At 45.0% G+C, this 19,092-nt stretch overlaps 2 protein-coding genes across 3 annotated transcripts in view; both read right to left on the bottom strand.

The window, feature by feature from the left end:
• SMAD4 (SMAD family member 4) overlaps nt 1–1,632 on the bottom strand; it is a 40,718-nt gene extending 39,086 nt beyond the window's left edge. The window contains exon 1 of one of the 2 annotated variants that reach the window (XM_081942651.1): nt 1,287–1,632. The gene's annotated coding sequence lies outside the window, so the exon portion shown is untranslated. Of the gene's footprint in view, nt 1–980; nt 1,013–1,286 lie in introns of those variants that run through there. The other variant, XM_081942652.1, reaches the window with a different exon arrangement.
• Nucleotides 1,633–4,014: 2,382 nt separating this feature from the next.
• Nucleotides 4,015–14,371, bottom strand: ELAC1 (elaC ribonuclease Z 1). Its single transcript, XM_081942650.1, has 4 exons — nt 14,331–14,371; nt 12,083–12,262; nt 9,439–9,906; nt 4,015–7,844 (listed from the first exon to the last, which is right to left on the bottom strand). Exons 1-4 carry the CDS (start codon nt 14,350–14,352, stop codon nt 7,375–7,377), a joined length of 1,140 nt encoding a protein of 379 aa, XP_081798776.1. The 5' UTR covers nt 14,353–14,371; the 3' UTR covers nt 4,015–7,374.
• Nucleotides 14,372–19,092: the final 4,721 nt, after the last annotated feature.

The raw sequence follows: 19,092 nt of genomic DNA, 5'->3' as shown, positions 1-19,092 counted from the left end.
TTTGACTAATATTGAAAACAAGTGGTATAGAAAGAACCTTGCAACAGAAAGAAATCTACTACGATCAAGTTCCTTATGTTATAACACCACCAGTAACTAAGTGACAGATTCTACTAACAAAGATAAAAACCTTACATTTTCACAGAATGTATCTACTTATTCAGGAAATATTGTCCTCGAAAGCAGGGGGGGTTCCCCCCCTCCCAGAGGACCATGGAAAACGATACTTTTTTTTACCCCTTCTGTATTGGAAAAATTAAAATCAACATTTAAAGCATACACACACAACTTCAGCGAACAACTTTCAATCCAGCGCCTATTAAAAAGCCTTAGGCGCCAATCATTCCGATATTGTCCTCCATCTGGAAAGAAACAAGATACAAAGTTTGCACTCGATTCCGTCTGACTTTTCCTGCGTTCATCTCATTTCCCTTCCCCAAAAAAGTCCTGCGAGGAATTTTAAAAAAAACCAAAGGCACGTGGAGACCGGCACCCATTCACAATGCAGACATTCAGATATTTCTCCCACCCACCCCCACCCCCTTTAAAAACAAACAAACCCTTTTTGAGTCGTTGGCAGGAACAAAGTAACCCAACAGGGTAGGAAAAACCACCACGAAGAGCAAAGACGACACCCAATACACACAAACAGAGAGAGCTTCCCCCGATTTGACGAAAGCCGTCCCACTCCATCCATAATTCTCTTCGTGGCAATCCGTTTATTTGTTTTATTTTATTTTTCCTGGCGATACCCCCTCTCCTCCCCTTCCCCCGACCGGACTTTTGCTGCAAGCAGCAAACGAAGCGCAGCTGCAGCCCCGCAACAAAACAAAACAAAACGGTTCCAGCTCCATTTTAGAAGCGGGGCTCAAAGGCAGGTACGGCAGAATGGCGAGACGCCCTGAAGCTTTTGGGCACTTGCGGTTCACGCGAAGACGGGGCTTCCCTCCCTCGGTCTCCACTCCGGGCAACTTACTTACTTCTTCCCAAGCAAACATGCCCCGTTTGGAGTCTCCCCGGGGGAGGAAGAGGAGGAGGAGGAGGAGGAAGAGGAGGCAAAGCCAGACCCTTTGTTCTTCTCGCTCGCCGACGCGGTTGCCGCAGCCTCCCCTCCGCTGTGGGGGGCCACGCTGCCCTTCCCCACCAACAGGCCGGGGATGACGGGCGTTGCAGTCCCCGCCGCCCTGTGAGGAGGAGGAGGAGGAGGCTGCAGCTCTCTGGCACTGAAAGGCGACCGCGCTGCCCCGAGGAACCCAAGCGGGGGCTCGAGGCGGAAGGGGCGTTACCTCAGTCGGGACCCCGCCGGGGGGCTGCGCCGTCGCCGCGGCCGGCCTGCGAGGGGGCCTCACTGGCCCCTTCCCCTCTTCTTCCGCCGCTGCTTTTCTCCTCGCTCCGCCTTCCCCGAGAGAGAGAGGGGGGGAGGGAGGGAGGGAGGGAGGGAGGAGGGGGAGGGGCGGCGCGCGGCTCCCTCACGGCGCGCGCGCGCCAACGGCCTCCAGGCGCGAGGGAAGGACGTTCCAAGCGACGGCGACCGCCGCCGCCTGCGTCGTCGTCGTGTTGTTATTGCTGCTGCCGCAGACGCGTCCAGTCAGGCCCCGCCGCGCATGCGCCACATCCGGGTTTTTTTTTTCCCTCTCTCCTCCTCCGCCCCTCCTCCCTCTCCTTGACTCCCGTACTCTCGCTCTCCTTCCCATTGGGCTCCGGCAACCCGATCTCCCCAGTCGGGGGAGCGCGCTGCGCATGCTCACACCCGTCCCGTGATGCGCGCTGGGAAGATTTCCCTGGAGAACGACGCGGGAGGGCGCGGCCGTGAACTTTGAGAAAATTTGGTGAGGGGGAGAGGAGAGAGAGACGGGACGGGTGTGTTTTCTTAGTTTCGAAGTTGCCGCCCGCACTGAAAGAGAACGGGAAGGGTTTAGGGACAGACTTGGCTTTCTTCCTTGCGGTGGTGTTTTTAATAGAGTTGGAAGGGACCTAACTAGGTCATCTAGTCCAACCCCCCACTCCACCCAAGCAGGAGACCCTACACCATTTCTGATAGATGGCAGTCCAGTCTCTTCTTGAACGCTTCCAATGATGAAGCTCCCACAACTTCCGAAGGCAACTTCTGTTCCATTGCTTGATTGTTCTCACTGTCAGAAAGTTCCTCCTTATTTCCAGGTTGAATCTCTCCTTGGTCAGTTTCCATCCATTGTTCCTTGTCTGGTCTTCAAGTGCTTTGGAAAATAGCTGGACCCTTCTCTCCGTGGCAGCCCCTCAAATATTGGAAGACTGCTATCACGTCTCCGCTGGTCCTTCCTTCTCTTCACTAGAATAGCCATGCCCAGTTCCTGCAACCTTTCATCCTTATGTTTTAGTCTCCATTCCCCTAATCATCCTGGTTGCTCCTTAACTCACCCACCCACACATGCACTCTTCGTAGACACACTGTACACACGCAATGCATGTCGTATTTATCCACCCCCTCCAGCAAGTAAAGATGTGCTTGAAGCAGCGGGGAAAACTTGTTTTGACTTGCAACAGCCCCTCCACCAGGCTGAGCAGAATTGGAACATCTGGGACAAAATCTGGAGGAGTGAATTGGGAAAAAATGGGGTGCCTGGTTTCCCCCACTCATCTCCCAGCACCTGCCTGTGCCCCACCTCCATTTCTGGCAGTGTGTTTTTGCTCCATTCCCACCAACATTTTGCTGCCCACCAGATCAAAAAGGTGTTTCCTGGGGTCTTCACGTTTTGCATCAACTTTCCACAAACTGGAAATAAAGATAATTTTTCTGACAGTGAGAACAATCAACCCATGGAACAGAAGCTGCCTCCAGATGTTGTGGGAGCTTCATCACTGGAGGCTTTCAAGAAGAGACTGGAAGGCCATCTGTCAGAAATGGTGTAGGGTCCCCTGCTTTGGGGTGGTGGTGGATTGGATTAGATGACCTATAAGGTTCCTTTTCTAACTCTCTTAAAATCTGTTAAACTGAGTTAAGCATTCTCACGGTCAAAATGAACGGCAGCTATCATCCAATCCACAAAGGAGAACCAGGTCACGTTTGAGTTGCCTGCGTTTTCTGAATGAATGGTCAGCTCCTGAAAAGCAGATCTTTGATGGAACGTTACACTATAAAGTGCTTTCTATCCATAAGGGCAAGTTGAGGACGGGGGATTCTGGGAGCTGGAAGTACAGATAGCTTTTAAAAAGTTGCTAAAGAGGAAAAAACACTACTCTGTTGGTAAACCTTTGGGGTCTCAAGCAAAAAGCATCCTCCCATCCTTCCAAGCTTTTTCGAACTGGAAGATATCCAGAAATAAGCAAAAATTATCTGTTCATGTACAGTAGTTAGTCCTCAACTTACGACCACAATTGAGCCCCATTTTATGACTCTTGTCCCATTTGTTAAGTGAATCACTGCAATTGTTAAATTAGTAACACTGCTGTTGAGTGTAACTGGCTTCCCCAGTGACTTTGCTTGTCAGAAAGTCACCAAAGGGGATCACATAACCCCAGGACTCTGCACTGTCATAACTACGAATCAGTTGCAAAGCATCTGGGTGTAAATCACATGACCATGATGCTGCTCCAATGGTCATAAGTGTGAAAAATGGTCATAAGTCACTTTTTTCAGTGCCCTTGTGATTTCAAATGGTCACTAATTGAATTGTTGTAAGTCGAGGACTATGTAGTTTTTTTTACTACAAGTACACTCAGATTTCTCATCTGCTACACTGCAGTTTTGCTGTTTACTTTTGTTTGCTCTCACGTAAGCAGAAGAAAATTAAAAGCAAAACACGAAAAGGACAAAAGCAACGTAATATGTACTTATTATTTATTAAATACATGTGCCACTTATTTTTCTTACTTATTTTTTTTTCTTATTTTTCTCATTTATTTTCTCACCGTTGTCTGGATGCCTCCTGTAAGAAGACTGCAAATTTTTCAAGAGGTGCAAAATCCCTCCAGGTTTTTTCTCTTGCCAGACCAATTAAAAGGCAAATGAAAAATGCCTGTGACAATTTTTTAAAAAAATTTCAGAGTTCAGAATTCTAAGAGGACAATTGAAAAAGTGGTCCCCCAACATCTGTATCAAAATGGATGACTGTTTAGCCCTTACTGTTAAGGAGAAAAGACAGAACTTCCATGATTATTACAAGAAATTTTATTTGGCTCCCAGCACAGAACAACAGGAAAACTTGGATAAATTCAGTTCCTGCTACTTAAAAATGGGACACGGGACATACAGGTAATCTTCAATTTATGACAATTGAATGCAAAATTTCCATTGCTAAGCAAAATAGTTGCTAAGTGAGTTTTGCTCCACTTTACCACGTTCCTTGCCCTAATTAAATGAATCACTGCAGTTGCTTAGTAAATAAAACGATTGTTAAGTGGCTTTCCCATTGATTTTGTCAATCAGAAGGTCGCCAAAGGTCATCGCATGACTCCAAGACATGCAACCGTCATAAATATGAGCCAGTTGCCAAGTCTTTGAATTTTGATCATGCAACTGTGGGGATGCTGAAATGATTATAGGTGTGAAAAATGGTCATGTCACTTGTCACAGTGCCATTGCTAACTTTGAATGGTCACTGAAATGAGTGATTTTAAATCCAGGGGTATCTGTAGTTGGAATCTTCTTCCATCCAAATCACACTCTATTTATATGGGAAAGATTTGACCTTTGTACCTCTTGTGTTTGCCGAGTATAAAATCAGATCAAGGGCATTTGAGTGAAGGTGGGACCACAGCAGTGTAGAGGCAGTTTTAACTCCTGGATGCCCTTGGATGGAAGAATAAAAAAGGCAAGAACAGGTTATTCTAAAAGAGGATAAACCACATTTCACAATGTGTCTCCAGATTCCTCAAAGCTCTTTTGCTGTGCCAGTAAATGAACTCCAGTGCCCCAGGGAGTGAAAACACCCACCTTAATGACTAATACTGCCCTTCTTGCCACACACACAGCACACAGCACACCAAAACTGCTTACCAAAGCGTTTCAAAACCACAACTGGTTTTCAGTAGTGTTTATTTCTGAAATTAGTTAAGTCGCCACATCTGGATTGCATCAACTCTAACCCCAAGTTATCTGATCTTTGAACAAATCCAGTCTCCTTCATGTTGGCCCCACCTATATTCTCTCTCTCTCTCAAGTCCTCATTTTATCATTTGGGAAACTTACCCAAGTTTCAACTGAGTTTGCATTCATCAATCTCCCACTCACTCTCTCAATCCACAGCCCTAAGATCAGCTAACAAGAATACAGTTTGATGTTTATTTATTAAAAGAGAGCAGATATTGAAAACAGCAAGCAAGAAGCAAGAATTTACATTATTTCTATATTCATCCAATTGTATCAAAAGGTGCAATAACTTGCCAGAAACCCTGGAAATAAGACTGCAAATAATTAACATAGACCAGCGTTTCTTAACCTCAGGAATTTTAAATTGTATGGACTTCAACATGGCTCACAAGAGCCAGCAGCTGCCTCATCCTGGCACTCAGCAGCAGCAGAGGAAGAATGTGAAAGTCACCTGGGGCCAGTAGGGGGCAGCAGATTTAGGGGAGCCGTGGTGGAGTGGCGAGCAGCCAGAAGTGTGGCAATAGCCAGGTACTGGGAGTTGAAGCACATGCTGCAGTTGTAAATGTGGGCAGGCTGCCGATGAACACGGGGGTGCTACAACAGCAGTTAACTTCAGAGGACCAGCCAGTATTACAATGTATTCAGCATCATTTCTCAGATAGTCCTTGACTTACGCCCCGCAATTGAGCCCAAAATTTCCATTGCTAATGGAATGGTTTAATGACCGTTCAAAATTACAATGGCACTGAAAAATGTGACACGACCATTTTTCAGTAAACGACCCCTGCAGCAGCTCCATAATCATGTACCGTATTTGTCAGACAATAAGACGCACTGGTGTATAAGACGCACCAAGATTTCGAAGAGATAAGTAAGAAAAAAAAAGTTTTTGCCTTTCCTCAGCACCCTGAAGCCTGCAGAGGGCTGCTGGGGGCTGAGGGAAGGCAAAAAAACAGCCCATTGTTTTGCAAAAAAATGGGGGGGGGGGCTTCAGAAGGCCAAAAATGGCTGTATTCAGTGTATAAGACGCACCACCATTTCCATGCTCTTAGGGGGGGGAAGGTGTGTCTTATACTCCAAAAAATACGGTAATTAAAATTCAGATGGTTGGCAGTTGTTTCATATTTACAACCGTTGCTGTGTCCCAGAGGTCATGTGATTCCCTTTTGCGACCCTCTGACAAGCAAAAGTCAAGGGCGAAGCCAGATTTGCTTAACAACCTGTTAGATCGGGTAATGGAAAGGCACACTCAGGCTAAGGGCAACAACAGCTCTTTATTGTAACATAACAAGTATGTACAACCCAGCGAAGGTTCAGTCTGACAGCAGCCCTTTTATAGGGAGCTGTCAGACCCTTCGACCAATGAGATTGAATCTCTGTTCCCGCCGGAACAGAGGACCTTGGTGGAAACTACTATAACAGTTGCTAATATCTAACACCCCTCCCCTCTTAGATGGAATCATCCGACTGGTGACGTAGTCACGCAGGTAGGCGGGCTTTTGGGTAGCTCTGCCAGACCTGCGCAGTTCAGTTGGAGGGTGTTCTTTGGACAGGTCGGACGAACCTGTTGGCTCTGCAGCTCCACTTGGTGGAAGCTCTTCACAGGCCGCGGCTGGAGCTTCTAGAGCTGGTTCGCTCGGAGCTCGCTGCAGGCCTGCAACACAAGTAGATGAGTATCCCGGTGTCTTCAGGTTTGAGTTGGCTATGGAAGGAGTGACTCCGTGCTCCCTTTGGGTAGGGCTTTGGCTAACTCGTGCAGGAGTTACCTCTGGCTGCCTAAGAGTGGAGTTGAAGAGGCGGCCACAGAGTTGGTCAACATGCTTCTCCAATTCCGACCATCCTCAAGCTCTACGAGATAAGAGCGAGGCCCCGTGAAGCCTATCACTGTGGCAGGAATCCACAGAGTCCCCCTGGCATAGTTGTGGGCGTAAATTGAATCCCTTACACTAAAATCCCGAATTTATTCCTAAGCGTTTAAAAAAAAGTGCAGCCTTCTTTCATGAGGTCCTCGATTTCACGTAGCTGAAACACACAAGAGAGTTTGCCTCACCAGGAAGGCTTTCCCCTTGCAGCGAGAGGCCTAGCACGCAAAGCACATTTAAACCCGTGTCAACATTACAAATGCATCGGAAATATTGGACGCAATAAAGAACAGATGTTCATAGAAAGAGGCCCATCCTAATTCAAACCTGACTTCCTTCGGTCCCTTCCAAGGGATCGCCTTGGAAAGACACCTGAAAGACAAGTCACAGCTGGAAAGTTTTTGCACACCCGCCAATTAATTTCCGTCTTGTTGCCCAACGCTCCTATTTTGGTTTTTTAACTGGAACACTAATTGTCATGAAATCCTCGGCCAGCACCACTTCTTCTCCGTTCATAACCATCTCGGCTTGCTTTTTCAGCTCTGTAACATCTGCGTCTCCTTCCCCTATCTGATTCACGGGCTTATATCTTTGGCTAAAATGAGACAGGACCAGTTTCTTCGCTTTGCAAAGCTTAGCAAACTCGGCGGCCATTTTCGGCGTGCTGTGGCCGCGTTCTTTGGCTTTGTCCATCTGGCTGTCATCCAGGGTGGCTTCGTGAATCAGGATATCGGCCTCAGAGCAAAGCGACGTCACCCCGTCCCCAACCACACCCGAACAATCCCCCAAAACACAAATTTTTCTTCCGGGAAAAGGACTTTCTAAGACGTCCGTCGGAGAAACGGTCGTCCCATTTTCCAGAGTAATCGGAACACCTTCTTTCAATTTCCCATATAAGGGACCGGGCAGAATTCCTAGGAATTCAAGAACAGGAAGAAAATTAACTTTTGTGCACTTTATTTTTCATTTTAAAAAATGACCTCCGGCACAATAATTCCATGCCCCTAAATTGCACCAACCGTCCCCTTTTAAAGCGATCAAATTTCTAGACCTTATGAATGGTTGTGTTTGAAACGGTGCACCTGAAATCTAAACCATTTTTCTCGCTCATTTCTTATTTTATTTATTATTACATTTATATACCGCCCATCTCAGTATTGCATCGACTTTCACCTCACCCACAATCTTTTCTCTTCCTCCTAGTATCCCTTTTTGAACATTTTAGTAATTTTTTGCGGCTGGGAGAAGAGAAAATAATTTCAAGTACAAATTGTACATTTCATCTGCTCGGAAAGCTATTAGTCACCAAGCTATGTGTCATAGTCACGCATGTGATATCACCAGAAGTGCTGCAGAATTTCGGTCTAGTTGAGCTGGTGATACAGAAAAAGAACTGAAAATCTCTCTTTTCAATTTCACCCAGAGTAGAATAATAAGGGTAGTCCTCGTTTAGCGACTGCCTCATTTAGCAACTATTTGCAGTCACAACAGCGATGAAAAAGTAACTGTGACCAACTCTCACGTATACAACTTTTGCAGGTCTGTAAAGCAAAGGAAAACTGGAATCAGATTATAAGCACCGTCATGGTTTCACTTAGTGACGGTTTCACTTAACAACCAACTTGCCAGTCCCAATTGTGGTCACTAATGAGGATTCCCTGTACTGACCTATTACGTGGGGTGGTTTTAATTACAGATATGTGTACTGATAATATACTCCATGTATCTGAATCAGTGGTGGGTTTCAAAAATTTTTAGAACCTCTTCTGTAGGTGTGGCCTGCTTTGTGGGAGTGGCTTGCCAGCCATGTGACTGAGTGGGAGTGGCTTGCCAGCCATGTGACTGGGTGGGCGTGGCCAACTTGTAAAATGTGGTGAAACTCACTTAACATCACTCTTGCTTAGCAACCAAAATGTTGGCTCAGAAACTCTGGCATTTGAAGCACGCAAGTCTTAAAGCTGTCAAGTTACAAGACCCTTGCACCCCTAACCCTTTAGAAAAAACCCCCAGGGGTGTTCAAATTTGACAGCTTTAAGACTGGTGGACTTCAACTCCCAGAATTCCTCTTCCAGTCATGTTGGCTCAGGAATTCTGGCATTGAAGTGTGCAAGTCTTAAAGCTGTCAAGTTACGAGACCCTTGCACCCCTAACCCTTTAGAAAAAAACCCCCAGGGGTGTTCAAACTTGACAGCTTTAAGACTGGTGGACTTCAACTCCCATTGCAGACCTATTCTCTGTATGTGCGTGTATGTATGCATGCTTGTGCATATGTATGTATGTATACACACACACACACACACACACACACACACACACATGGCATAGCTATACTAGTCCCTATACTAGCTAGAATTAGCTATACTAATTTGTCGGCAAATTTAAATTTAACACGGTCATACGTTACTTTTGCCAGTGCCTCTGTAACTTTCAACGGTCACTAAATGAACGGTTGTAAGTCAGGATTGCCTGGTTAGTATTAGTACTCGGCAGAGCTGGATGCACTCCTACCTAATTCCTTCAATTTCTGTGCGTTGAGTTTGCCAGTCCGCGGCTTCTCTTCCACCAGAAACCCAAAGGAAGGTATACGGTGAAACAATCGGAAAGCCTTCATCACGACCGGCCCAACGTCCACCAAGAAGTACGAGTCGTCTGCAGGATTCAGACAGATAACGTCTCCTGCTGGCTCTGGAGAGCTGCCTTCATCTCGCTTCTCGGAAAACGCGTCACTCCATTCTTCTTCAGGGCACTGGTTGGGTGTGGGAACCAGTTCGTGGACCACGTAAGGGAAAACCAGCTGGGATCGGGAAAGCACCATGGTTCTCTGGAGAAAATCCTTTAGCCCAAGGGGTCCATAAATATCCACCGGCAACTTGTTGGCGTCTGGACTACACTGCAGGCTGATTGTACACAACAATCCAGGAAGGCCAAAGAAGTGGTCCCCGTGCAGGTGAGTTATAAAAATCTTGGTAATCTTTCCTAACAACGTAAGATTGATAGCATCGAAAATTAAAAACAAACGGTAGATAAAGGCAGCAGAACAAGGACTTAGAAGGAAGTCCTAAAGCTGATCTCACTCAGCTGCCTACTTTATTTAGAACAGAAATAGAAATAGCATAGCATAGAATAGAATAGAATTCTTTATTGGCTAAGTGTGATTGGACACACAAGGAATTTGTCTTTGGTTCATATGCTCTCAGTGTACATAAAAGAAAAGATACATTTGTCATGGATCATAAGGTACAACACTTAATGATAATCATAAGGTACAAATAAGCAATCAAATCATACTAGGAAAAAATCAATATAAATCGTAAGGATACAAGCAACAAAGTTACAGTCCTACAGTCATAAGTGGGAGGAGATGAGGGATAGGAATGATGAGAAGATTAATAATAATAGTAATGCAAACCTAGTAAACAGTTTGACAGTGTTGAGGGAATTATTTGTTTAGCAGAGGGATGCTGTTCAGGGAAAAACTGTTCTTGTGTCTAGTTGTCTTGGTGTGCAGTTCCCTATATCGTCGTTTTGAGGATAGGAGTTGAAACAATTTATGTCCAGGATGCGAGGGGTCTGTAAATATTTCCACAACCCTCTTTTTGACTTGTGCAGTGTACAAGTCCTCAATGGAAGGCAGATTGGCAGTAATTGTTTTTTCTGCAGTTCTAATTCTCCTCTGAAGTCTGTGTCTGTCTTGTTGGGTTGCAGAACCAAACCAGACAGTTATAGAGGTGCAGACAACAGACTCAATTTTAGCATAATACTTTAGCACAGTCCCCAACCCCCGGGCCAAGGCCTGGTAGTGGGACACAGCACATTGGGAACTGTGCCCCCCAAGTGGTGAGCAAGCGTGCTCACAAAGCTGCATTTGCGCAAGCGGTACGCACATACACAAAACTATCTCCTCTCCCCCTGTCACCACCACTGCCACCACAGCTCCGCAAAGGTTGGGGACCGCTGCCTTAGCACAGAGTAGGTTACCTGGTGAGCAGGGGTGAAATGCTACCAGTTCGGACCGGTTTGCCCAAACCGGTAGTTAAAAAATGCTACCGGTTCAGGCGAACCGGTATTTCTGACGATCAGCTGTGATGCACTATTTATATTAGCTTGAATTGTCGGATTTCCTGCTTTCTAGCTAATATAAATTGGGTGGCCCAGAGGATTCCCCCCTCGCTGTTCTATTGCAGATGCGCTCGGTAGCAGGCTCCGCCCACCGCCCAGACGTCATCACGTCCATTTTTGACGCTCTGCGCATACACAGAAGGTCCTGCGCATGTACAGAGGCGACCCGTACGCGCTCAGATTTGCAAACTGGTAGCAAAGGTAAATAGATTTCACCCCTGCTGGTGAGACTAGGCCTAGGCTGTCATACCTAAAGATGATGCAGGATGGATAGTCAGGAATCTTGTCTAAAAGATCCCTTCAGGAGATACCATAATTTTTGGAGTATAAGACGCACCAGAGTATAAGGTGCACCATGATTGTGGAGAGGTAATTTTTTTAAAACAAGGTTTTACGTTCTGCAGGCTCCCAAACCTTCTGCACACCTCGTTTTTGGCAAAAAAAGGGGGCCATGCACAGTTTTGGGAGGCTTATAGAGTGCTCCTGGGGGCGGGAGGGGGGCAAAAACAAGCGAAAACGGCCCGGATTTTGCTCGATTTTGCCCCTGCCCCCCGCCCCCAGGAGCACTCTGGAAGCCTCCTAAATGTTATGCATGGCCATTTTTGCAAAGGGGGGCGGGGTTTCGGTAGGCCAAAAGTGCTGTATTCGGTGTATAAGACACACCCAGATTTTCACCCTCTTTTGGGGGGAAAAAGATGCGTCTTATACTCCCAAAAATACGGTAGGTAAGAAGGAACTGCGTGATTAAGAAAACAAAAGAAAAATGGCACTTAAAGCAGACAAAAGAGGTTGGGCCTGAGTATGGGAAATCCTGCAAATGAACAAAGCTGTCAGTCTTATGAATCAACAAAGTAAGGACCGTTGTGGGACAAAAGAGCCCTGATTATAAGTCAAGGGCTACCTTTCCATCATAGTGTTTCCCAGGATTTGCCTAAGGGGGAAAAAAAATCATTTTCTAATTCTGCAAATGACCCGAATTGCAACTTCTCCTAGAATCTGGAAAGTTATTTGTAACCTCTACAACTCAACTCACCTGCTTTCAGATTACTTTTCATAAATTGCGTCTGCGTTCCCTCGCCGCAATCAAACAGCCAGCATTCTCCTTCAAAACGGATTACCGTAGCCGAGGCCCCCCTCGTTGGAGACGGATACGCAGCCCCTGTGCCCAGGAAGGTTACATCCATGGACATTTTTCTCAAAGGCACAAGGATAACTAAAAGAAAAGAAAAATACCTGGACATTAGATCTGGATGAGGTCTCCTGACTTTATTTTTTAAACAAAACTACTAGATGTCAAAACTTTTAAATAAAATACTAGATGTTAAAAGGAAAGACTTAATTGTACTTCCGAATTTAATTTTATATATGAATTTAAGAATTAACTGTTTCCCACTTTATTCTTCTATCTCTTTTTTTTAAAAAAAACACCTGTTTTTTCACACTGCAGCCTCCACCAGATTCCTGGGGGTTCATCTCTAATTTGCAGCCACTGTGGCTAAAGGTTGTGAATTATGGAAAATAAACCCTGAACTGAAAAACACAGGATTGGAAAAATCTGTCATTTAGATAGTAAGTGTGGATTACATTTTTATTTTATTATTCTATTTGATCTTGTGTAAGTCATTCAAGGAACATTTTCAGCTAGGAATAAAATAAGGTAAAGGCATTTACCTCTACCTTATTTGCATATATGTACTAGTCATTCCCGACTCTAGGGGGTGGTGCTCATTTCTGTTTCAAAGCCGAAGAGCCGGTGCTGTCCAAAGATCTCTCTGTGGTCATGTGGCTGGCATGACTAAATGCCGAAGGCGCACGGAACGCTGTTACCTTCCCAACAAAAGTGGTTCCTATTTTTCTACTTGCATTTTACATGCTTTCAAACTGCTAGGTTGGCAGAAGCTGAGACAAGTAACGGGAGCTCACTCCGCTATGCGGCGCTAGGGATTCGAACCTCTGAACTGCTGACTTTTTTGATCAACAAGCTCAGCGTCTTAGCCAGTGAGCCACCACGTCCCTTGTGAATTACAGAAATTAAACCCTGAACTGGAAAACACAAGATTGGAAAAACCTGTCATTTAGATAGTAAGTGTGGATTACATTTTTATTTTATTATTCCACTTAATCTTGTGTAAGACATCCCAGGAACATTTTCAGCGAGAAATAAAATACTTACCGTATTTATCGGCGTATAACACGCACTTTCCCCCCGAAAAATAGGGGGCAAATGATGTATGCATGTTATACGCCGATATAATGTTAAGAAGCCATCTTTTTACAGTATTAACAAGTACCGCAGTGACATGAGGAGAAGAGACTGACTGAATATTCTCTCCTCTCCCCGGACACCCGACTAAAACGCTTTCTTTCGCCCGTGGAAGAGCTCATGCGGGCGAAAGGAAGCGTTTTACTCAGCGGGGTGTGGGCGAGAGGAGAGAATGGATGAGCCATCTCTCCTCTCCCCGACACCCGACTAAAACGCTTTCTTTCGCCCGCGGAAGAGCTCGGGCGGGCGAAAGGAAGCGCTTTAGACAACGGGGTGTGGGTGAGAGGAGGAGAGAATGGATGAGCCATCTCTCCTCTCCCCGACACCCGACTAAAACGCTTTCTTTCGCCCGCGGAAGAGCTCGGGCGGGCGAAAGGAAGCGCTTTAGACAGCGGGGTGTGGGTGAGAGGAGGAGAGAATGGATGAGCCGTCTCTCCTCTCCCCGGACTCCCGACTAAAAGTTAATTTAAAAAAGTTCTGAGCTACCCTTATTTTGCTTCAAAGTTCTTTATTTGAAATTTAAATTTTTTCCCTGAAATTTCCCTCTTAAAATGAAGGTGCGTGTTATACGCCTGTGCGTGTTATACACCGATAAATACGGTATATCCAATCACACGTTACACTCAGCCAAATAATATTCTTAACAAATGTACCTTGCCGTTTCAGTTGTGAGGCATCCCTTAATAAAGTTTCAATATCAACCATGATACAAATATTCCTCACCTTAAAACTGTGTTTGGCAACTGTTCAAAGTTACAACGGCACTGAAAAAAGGTGACTTTTGACCGCTTTTCACCCTTACATGACCATTACAGCATCCCCATTGTCACAAGATCAACATTCAGACGCTGGGCAACTGATTCAATTGTGGCCGGAAGTCGGGGACAGCTTGCATTCCAGCTTTTACGCCTCTGTTCTTTTTTTGGTCTCCTACAGTACCAGTAAAACTGACTTATAAAGTGCTAACTCGTTGCAACCTGACTCGGACTCTCTAAGTAAGCCCAGCTTCCCTACATACCAAAGAGGCATAGAGTTTTCATGGCTTAGTAGTAGTAGTATTTTTTTTTCCTTTACTCGCCCTCTTCTTCTAATGAATTAAAACAATAAAACAATAAATAAATAACCAGTCGCTGCAATCAATGCATTTTTCCTTTTCTTACCCACTTCTTCTAATGAATTAAAACAATAAATAAATAAATAAATAAATAAATAAATAAATAAATAAATAACCACCCGCTGCAATCAGTGCATTTTTCTTTTTCTCACTCTCTTCTAATGAATTAAAACAATGAATGAATGAATGCATTCATACATACATATATAATACATACTTGCTGCAATCAATACTGCTTTCTACCCACCGGTGCTCTCCATACACCAGCAACATCTAAACCAGGAGTCTCCAAGCTTGGCAACTTTAAGCTTGGCGGACTTCAACTCCCAGAATTCCCCAGCTAACTGGCTGGGGAATTCTGGGAGTTTAAGTCCGCCAGGCCTAAAGTTGCCAAGCTTGGAGACCCCTGGCCCAAACCGTATGTAGAAACGCAGCAAAAGGAAAAATAATCCACCGGCCAGGAAAACAGGCTCCACCACCGTTCAAGTCCGGCGCTTAATTTAAAAAAAAAGGGGGGGGGGGGACCATAGCAATTCAGATTCCGGGGTTGAGGCGTTTGCGAGATGGGAGGAAAGAAAGAGAGAGAGAGAGAGAGAGAGAGAGAGAGAGAGAGAGAGCTGAGCTTGGTTGCATGTTGTGTAGCTAGGAAGAGAAGAAACGATGGGACGTGATTATTATTTTTCTCCCTTGCTCTGGCGGGATCCTGTCCCTTTAATTAATACCCAGCAACGCAACCAGATCCAAATGCAACATATAACTAACCAGCCCATTTGGGGGGGGGGGGCGGAAAAAGAAGAGGCGGGAGGGGGGATATACGGGGTGGGGGGGAGATTGCCCCCTCCTATTCCTTTTAAGAAATAAAGGGATGGAAAAGACGCTGGGCTCCTTTAGTCCGCGAGAGCTTTCTCTTCCCACTTCCACTCCCCAAAGTGGGTGGGAGTAGGGAAGTCTTGGGGGGGGGCTGTAGGAAGGGAAGGGGTCGATAGGAGGAATAAGCAATACATCTTGCAAAATCCCCCCCCCCCGGGAGAGCGCGTGGGAAAGCTCGCCGAAAGTTGGCGACGGCTCCGTTTTTACCCCCTCTCTCTCCGTTCTGAAATGCTATAGGATGTCCTGCTTGAGTAGGGGGCCGGATTAGAAGACCTCCAAGGTCCCTTTCAGCTCTATTCTGGTTGAATTCCCGGGCCGCCGACTCGAGTTTGCTTGCAGCCAAGCCCCGGTAAGCGCGCAGATCCACGTGTGAAGAGGTGAAACACCAGCGGAAGTAGAAACTCACCCAGGCTCAACAGCTGTATCGCCAACTGAACTCAACATGAATTCGGATCCACCCGAGTCTCCTTACTCAGACTTTGTAAAATTCCGAGTCTCTTCTGGCCAGACCAAGAAAGGGAGTTGGGAAGAATGGGAGAAGCTCCAGCTTGTTTACGTTGGCCACGTTAGTTCAGAGGAGCAAAATTAATAAATAAATAAAGTCTCCTAGCATTCTTTTCCAGTTTTTTTTTAAATATATGTTTTATTGGTATATTTTTTCATTAAAAACATAAAAAAATTCCATAGCTTATCCGAACAGTGTGTTGTCTGGGCATACTTAATCTTAAATCAAGGTGCAACAATAATCATACTCGTAATCTTAATAAACATATTAATATTGATCATAAAATAACAAAATGATTAGTTTGTCCATCTTGCGATATTTTCAATGCAAATTTTTATTATCTCTGTAAATTCTTTTGAAATTCTAACCTCTGTTCTTGTTAGTTAACCTTTGGTAAAATGTTAAGAAGTGTAGGAAGTTAGCACCCAGCCCTACCTCTCCTAGAAAAATGAAATATTTTAGGAAATATTAAAAAGGCAGAATATTATATTTCCCTGGATGAGAAAAGCAGAAAAATGTTTTAAAGACAAAGTAGCTCCCTGCAGCTTCCTTCCCCCCCCCCACCTTTGTCAATGGGCCATTAAGGCCTGAACCAGTCTATTCTACATAACAACTATCTACCTCCAGGCAGAACCATAATAGGAATCCCAAAGCCCTTTCATTATATCATCACCCAGCAAGAGTCAACCAAGCTTAGGACTCAAAAAACAGCCTACAAAATTAGCTAAGACCATGAAAATGAAGTGAAACAGTTATGTAGTCGGAAGGCCCTTTGGTTCCAATAATAGCAGGGAATATTAGAAAAATAAGTACCCGTTTCCAATTCAAATTGCAATGGGGGTTTAAATGAAAAAAAAAAGATTTGAATTTCTGCTTTTGGCTGGGCATGAGACTTTAAATTTTTACCTGTGACTTTGAAGAAACAGCAGCTAATATTACATGCCATGTACCTTTTAGTTAGAAGCTCAAATTATGAGGGAATGATTAGTGTATTATTGTCTGAATTGTCTTATTATAAAGGCATAATAAAATTCTACTGCTGCTGCCATGAGGTAAATCGTTAAAATTGGTTTAAATCTCCTTGGTGCTCTTGTTATTCCTGACAAGGTTTTATAATCAGCAATATAACTTACATGTATTTCAGTTTTCTCTTGAGCACCATTTTGAGTGGGAAAAGGATATAAATTTAATGGTGCTATATTCTCACTAGTACCCATTTAGCTGCCTTTTCTTTAAGAATGGCAGCATCTTAAGCTATGGTAGCATTTCCCAACCTTGGCAATTTTGAGATGTGTGGATTTCAACTCCCAGAATGCTCAGCAATGGCCATGCTGGCTAGGGCATTCTGGGAGTTGAAGTCCACATTTGAAATTGGGTCAGTTTGGGAAACGCACATAAGGCTACTTTATCAGGACTGCAAAAATTGGAACTACAGCAGAGATACAGGTAGAGTTGTTAGCTGCGAAGTCATGTCCGACCCATCCCGACCCCATGGACAACTTTCCTCCAGGCCTTCCTGTTCTCTATCATCCTCTGGAGTCCATTTAAGCTCATGCCGACTGCTTCGGTGACTCCATCCAGCCACCTCATTCTCTTGTCGTCCCCTTCTTCTTTTGCCCTCCATCTTTCCCAGCATTAGGCTCTTCTCCAGTGAGTCCTTCCTTCTCATTAGGTGGCCAAAGTATTTGGATTTCCTCTTCAGGATCTGGCCTTCTAAAGAGCAGTCAGGGTTGACCTCCTCTAGGACTGACCGGTTTGATTGCCTTGGAGTCCAAGGGACTCACAGGAGTCTTCTCCAGCACCAGAGTTCAAAGGCCTCCATTCTTTGGCACTCATCCTTTCTTACGGTCCAATTTTCACAGCCATCCATTGCAACTGGGAAAACCATAGTCTTGACTATACGCCCTTTTGTTGGCAGGGTGATGTCTCTGCTTTTTAGTATGCTCGTCTAGATTTGCCATAGCTTTCCTCCCCAGGAGCAAGCGTCTTTTAATTTCTCGGCTGCAGTCCCCATCTGCGGTGATCTTGGAGCCCAGGAAAGTAAAATCTGTCACTATCTCTATTTCTTCCCCATCTATTTGCCAGGAATTGAGAAGGCCAGATGCCATGATCTTAAGTTTTCTTAATGTTGAGTTTCAAGCCAACTTTTGCACTCTCCTTCTTCACCCGCATCAAGAGGCAACAGGTAGCGTACTCCTCAACTTATAACCATTTAGTGTCCATTCAAAGTTATAGAGGCACTGAAAAAAGTGACTTCCGCTTGGTCTTCTGAGGATTGTCACAGCAACCCATGATTCCATGATCAAATTTTGGGTGCTTGGCAACTGGCATGTATTAAGAGGGTTGCAGCATCCCAGGAGACATGTGATCACCATTGAGACCTTCCCAGATGGTTTCCAACAAGCAAAGTTAATGGGGAAAGCTAGATTTAATTAATGGCTGAATAATTCATTTAATACCTGCAGTGATTGACTGAACAACGGAGGCAAAAAGATCCTTAAATTCGGTGAGACTCCTTTAAAATCGCCTGGCTTGGCAATAGGAATTCTAGCCCCAATTCTGGTCTTAAATTTAAGACTATCTGTACAGCAGGGGTGTCCAAACTTGGGAACTTTAAGACTTGTGGACTTCAACTCCCAGAATTCCCCAGCCAGCCACGCTGGCTGGGGAATTCTGGGAGTTGAAGTCCACAAGTCTTAAAGTTCCCAAGTTTGGACACCCCTGCTGTACAGCAAAGGCCCTTTTCATGGTCATCGGGACTGATAACACTGGGCATGTAGAGATAGTCCTCGGCTTATGGCCACAACTGAGCCCCAAATTTCTGCTGTTAAGTGAGAGCTTGTGAAATGAGTTTGGCTCCATTTTATGACCTTTCTTGCTGTAGTTGTGAATCACTGCAATTCTTAAGTGAGTAACATGGTTGTTAAGTGAATTGGACTTCCCCGTTGACTTTGCTTATCAGGTGGTGAGAAAAGGTGATTACAGGACTCCGGGACACTGCAACCGTCACAAATATGAGTCAGTTGCCAAGAGTGAATGTTGATCCACATAAGGATGATGCAACAGTTGCGTGAAAAACAGTCATAAGTCACGTCTTTCAGTGGCGTAATTTTGAACAGTCACTAAATGAACTGTTATAAGTTGAGGACTACCTGCGTACCTTTCTCTGCCATATCCACTTAGGCTTCACTATACTTTACTTAGGGACGCAGTGGCTCAGTGGCTCAGACGCTGAGCTAGTCAATCAGAAAGATTGGCAGTTCGGCGGTTTGAATCCCTAGCGCCATGTAA

Source organism: Natrix helvetica (assembly GCF_964273705.1).
Source record: "Natrix helvetica genome assembly, chromosome: 2".
NCBI lineage: Eukaryota > Metazoa > Chordata > Lepidosauria > Squamata > Natricidae > Natrix > Natrix helvetica.
Note: the sequence above shows the minus strand (reverse complement) of the source record. Positions and strands in the feature narration are given on the sequence as shown.

What these genes read in the sequence shown, in the direction of transcription:
- ELAC1 (XM_081942650.1), bottom strand. Translation starts at nt 14,352, where the DNA reads ATGAAAACTCTATGCCTCTTTG. An exon ending in GAAAACTCTATGCCTCTTTG is followed by an intron (nt 12,263 to 14,330) that starts GTATGTAGGGAA and finishes CTTTTCTTTTAG; the next exon opens with TTATCCTTGTGCCTTTGAGA. An exon ending in GAAAAGTAATCTGAAAGCAG is followed by an intron (nt 9,907 to 12,082) that starts GTGAGTTGAGTT and finishes TTACGTTGTTAG; the next exon opens with GAAAGATTACCAAGATTTTT.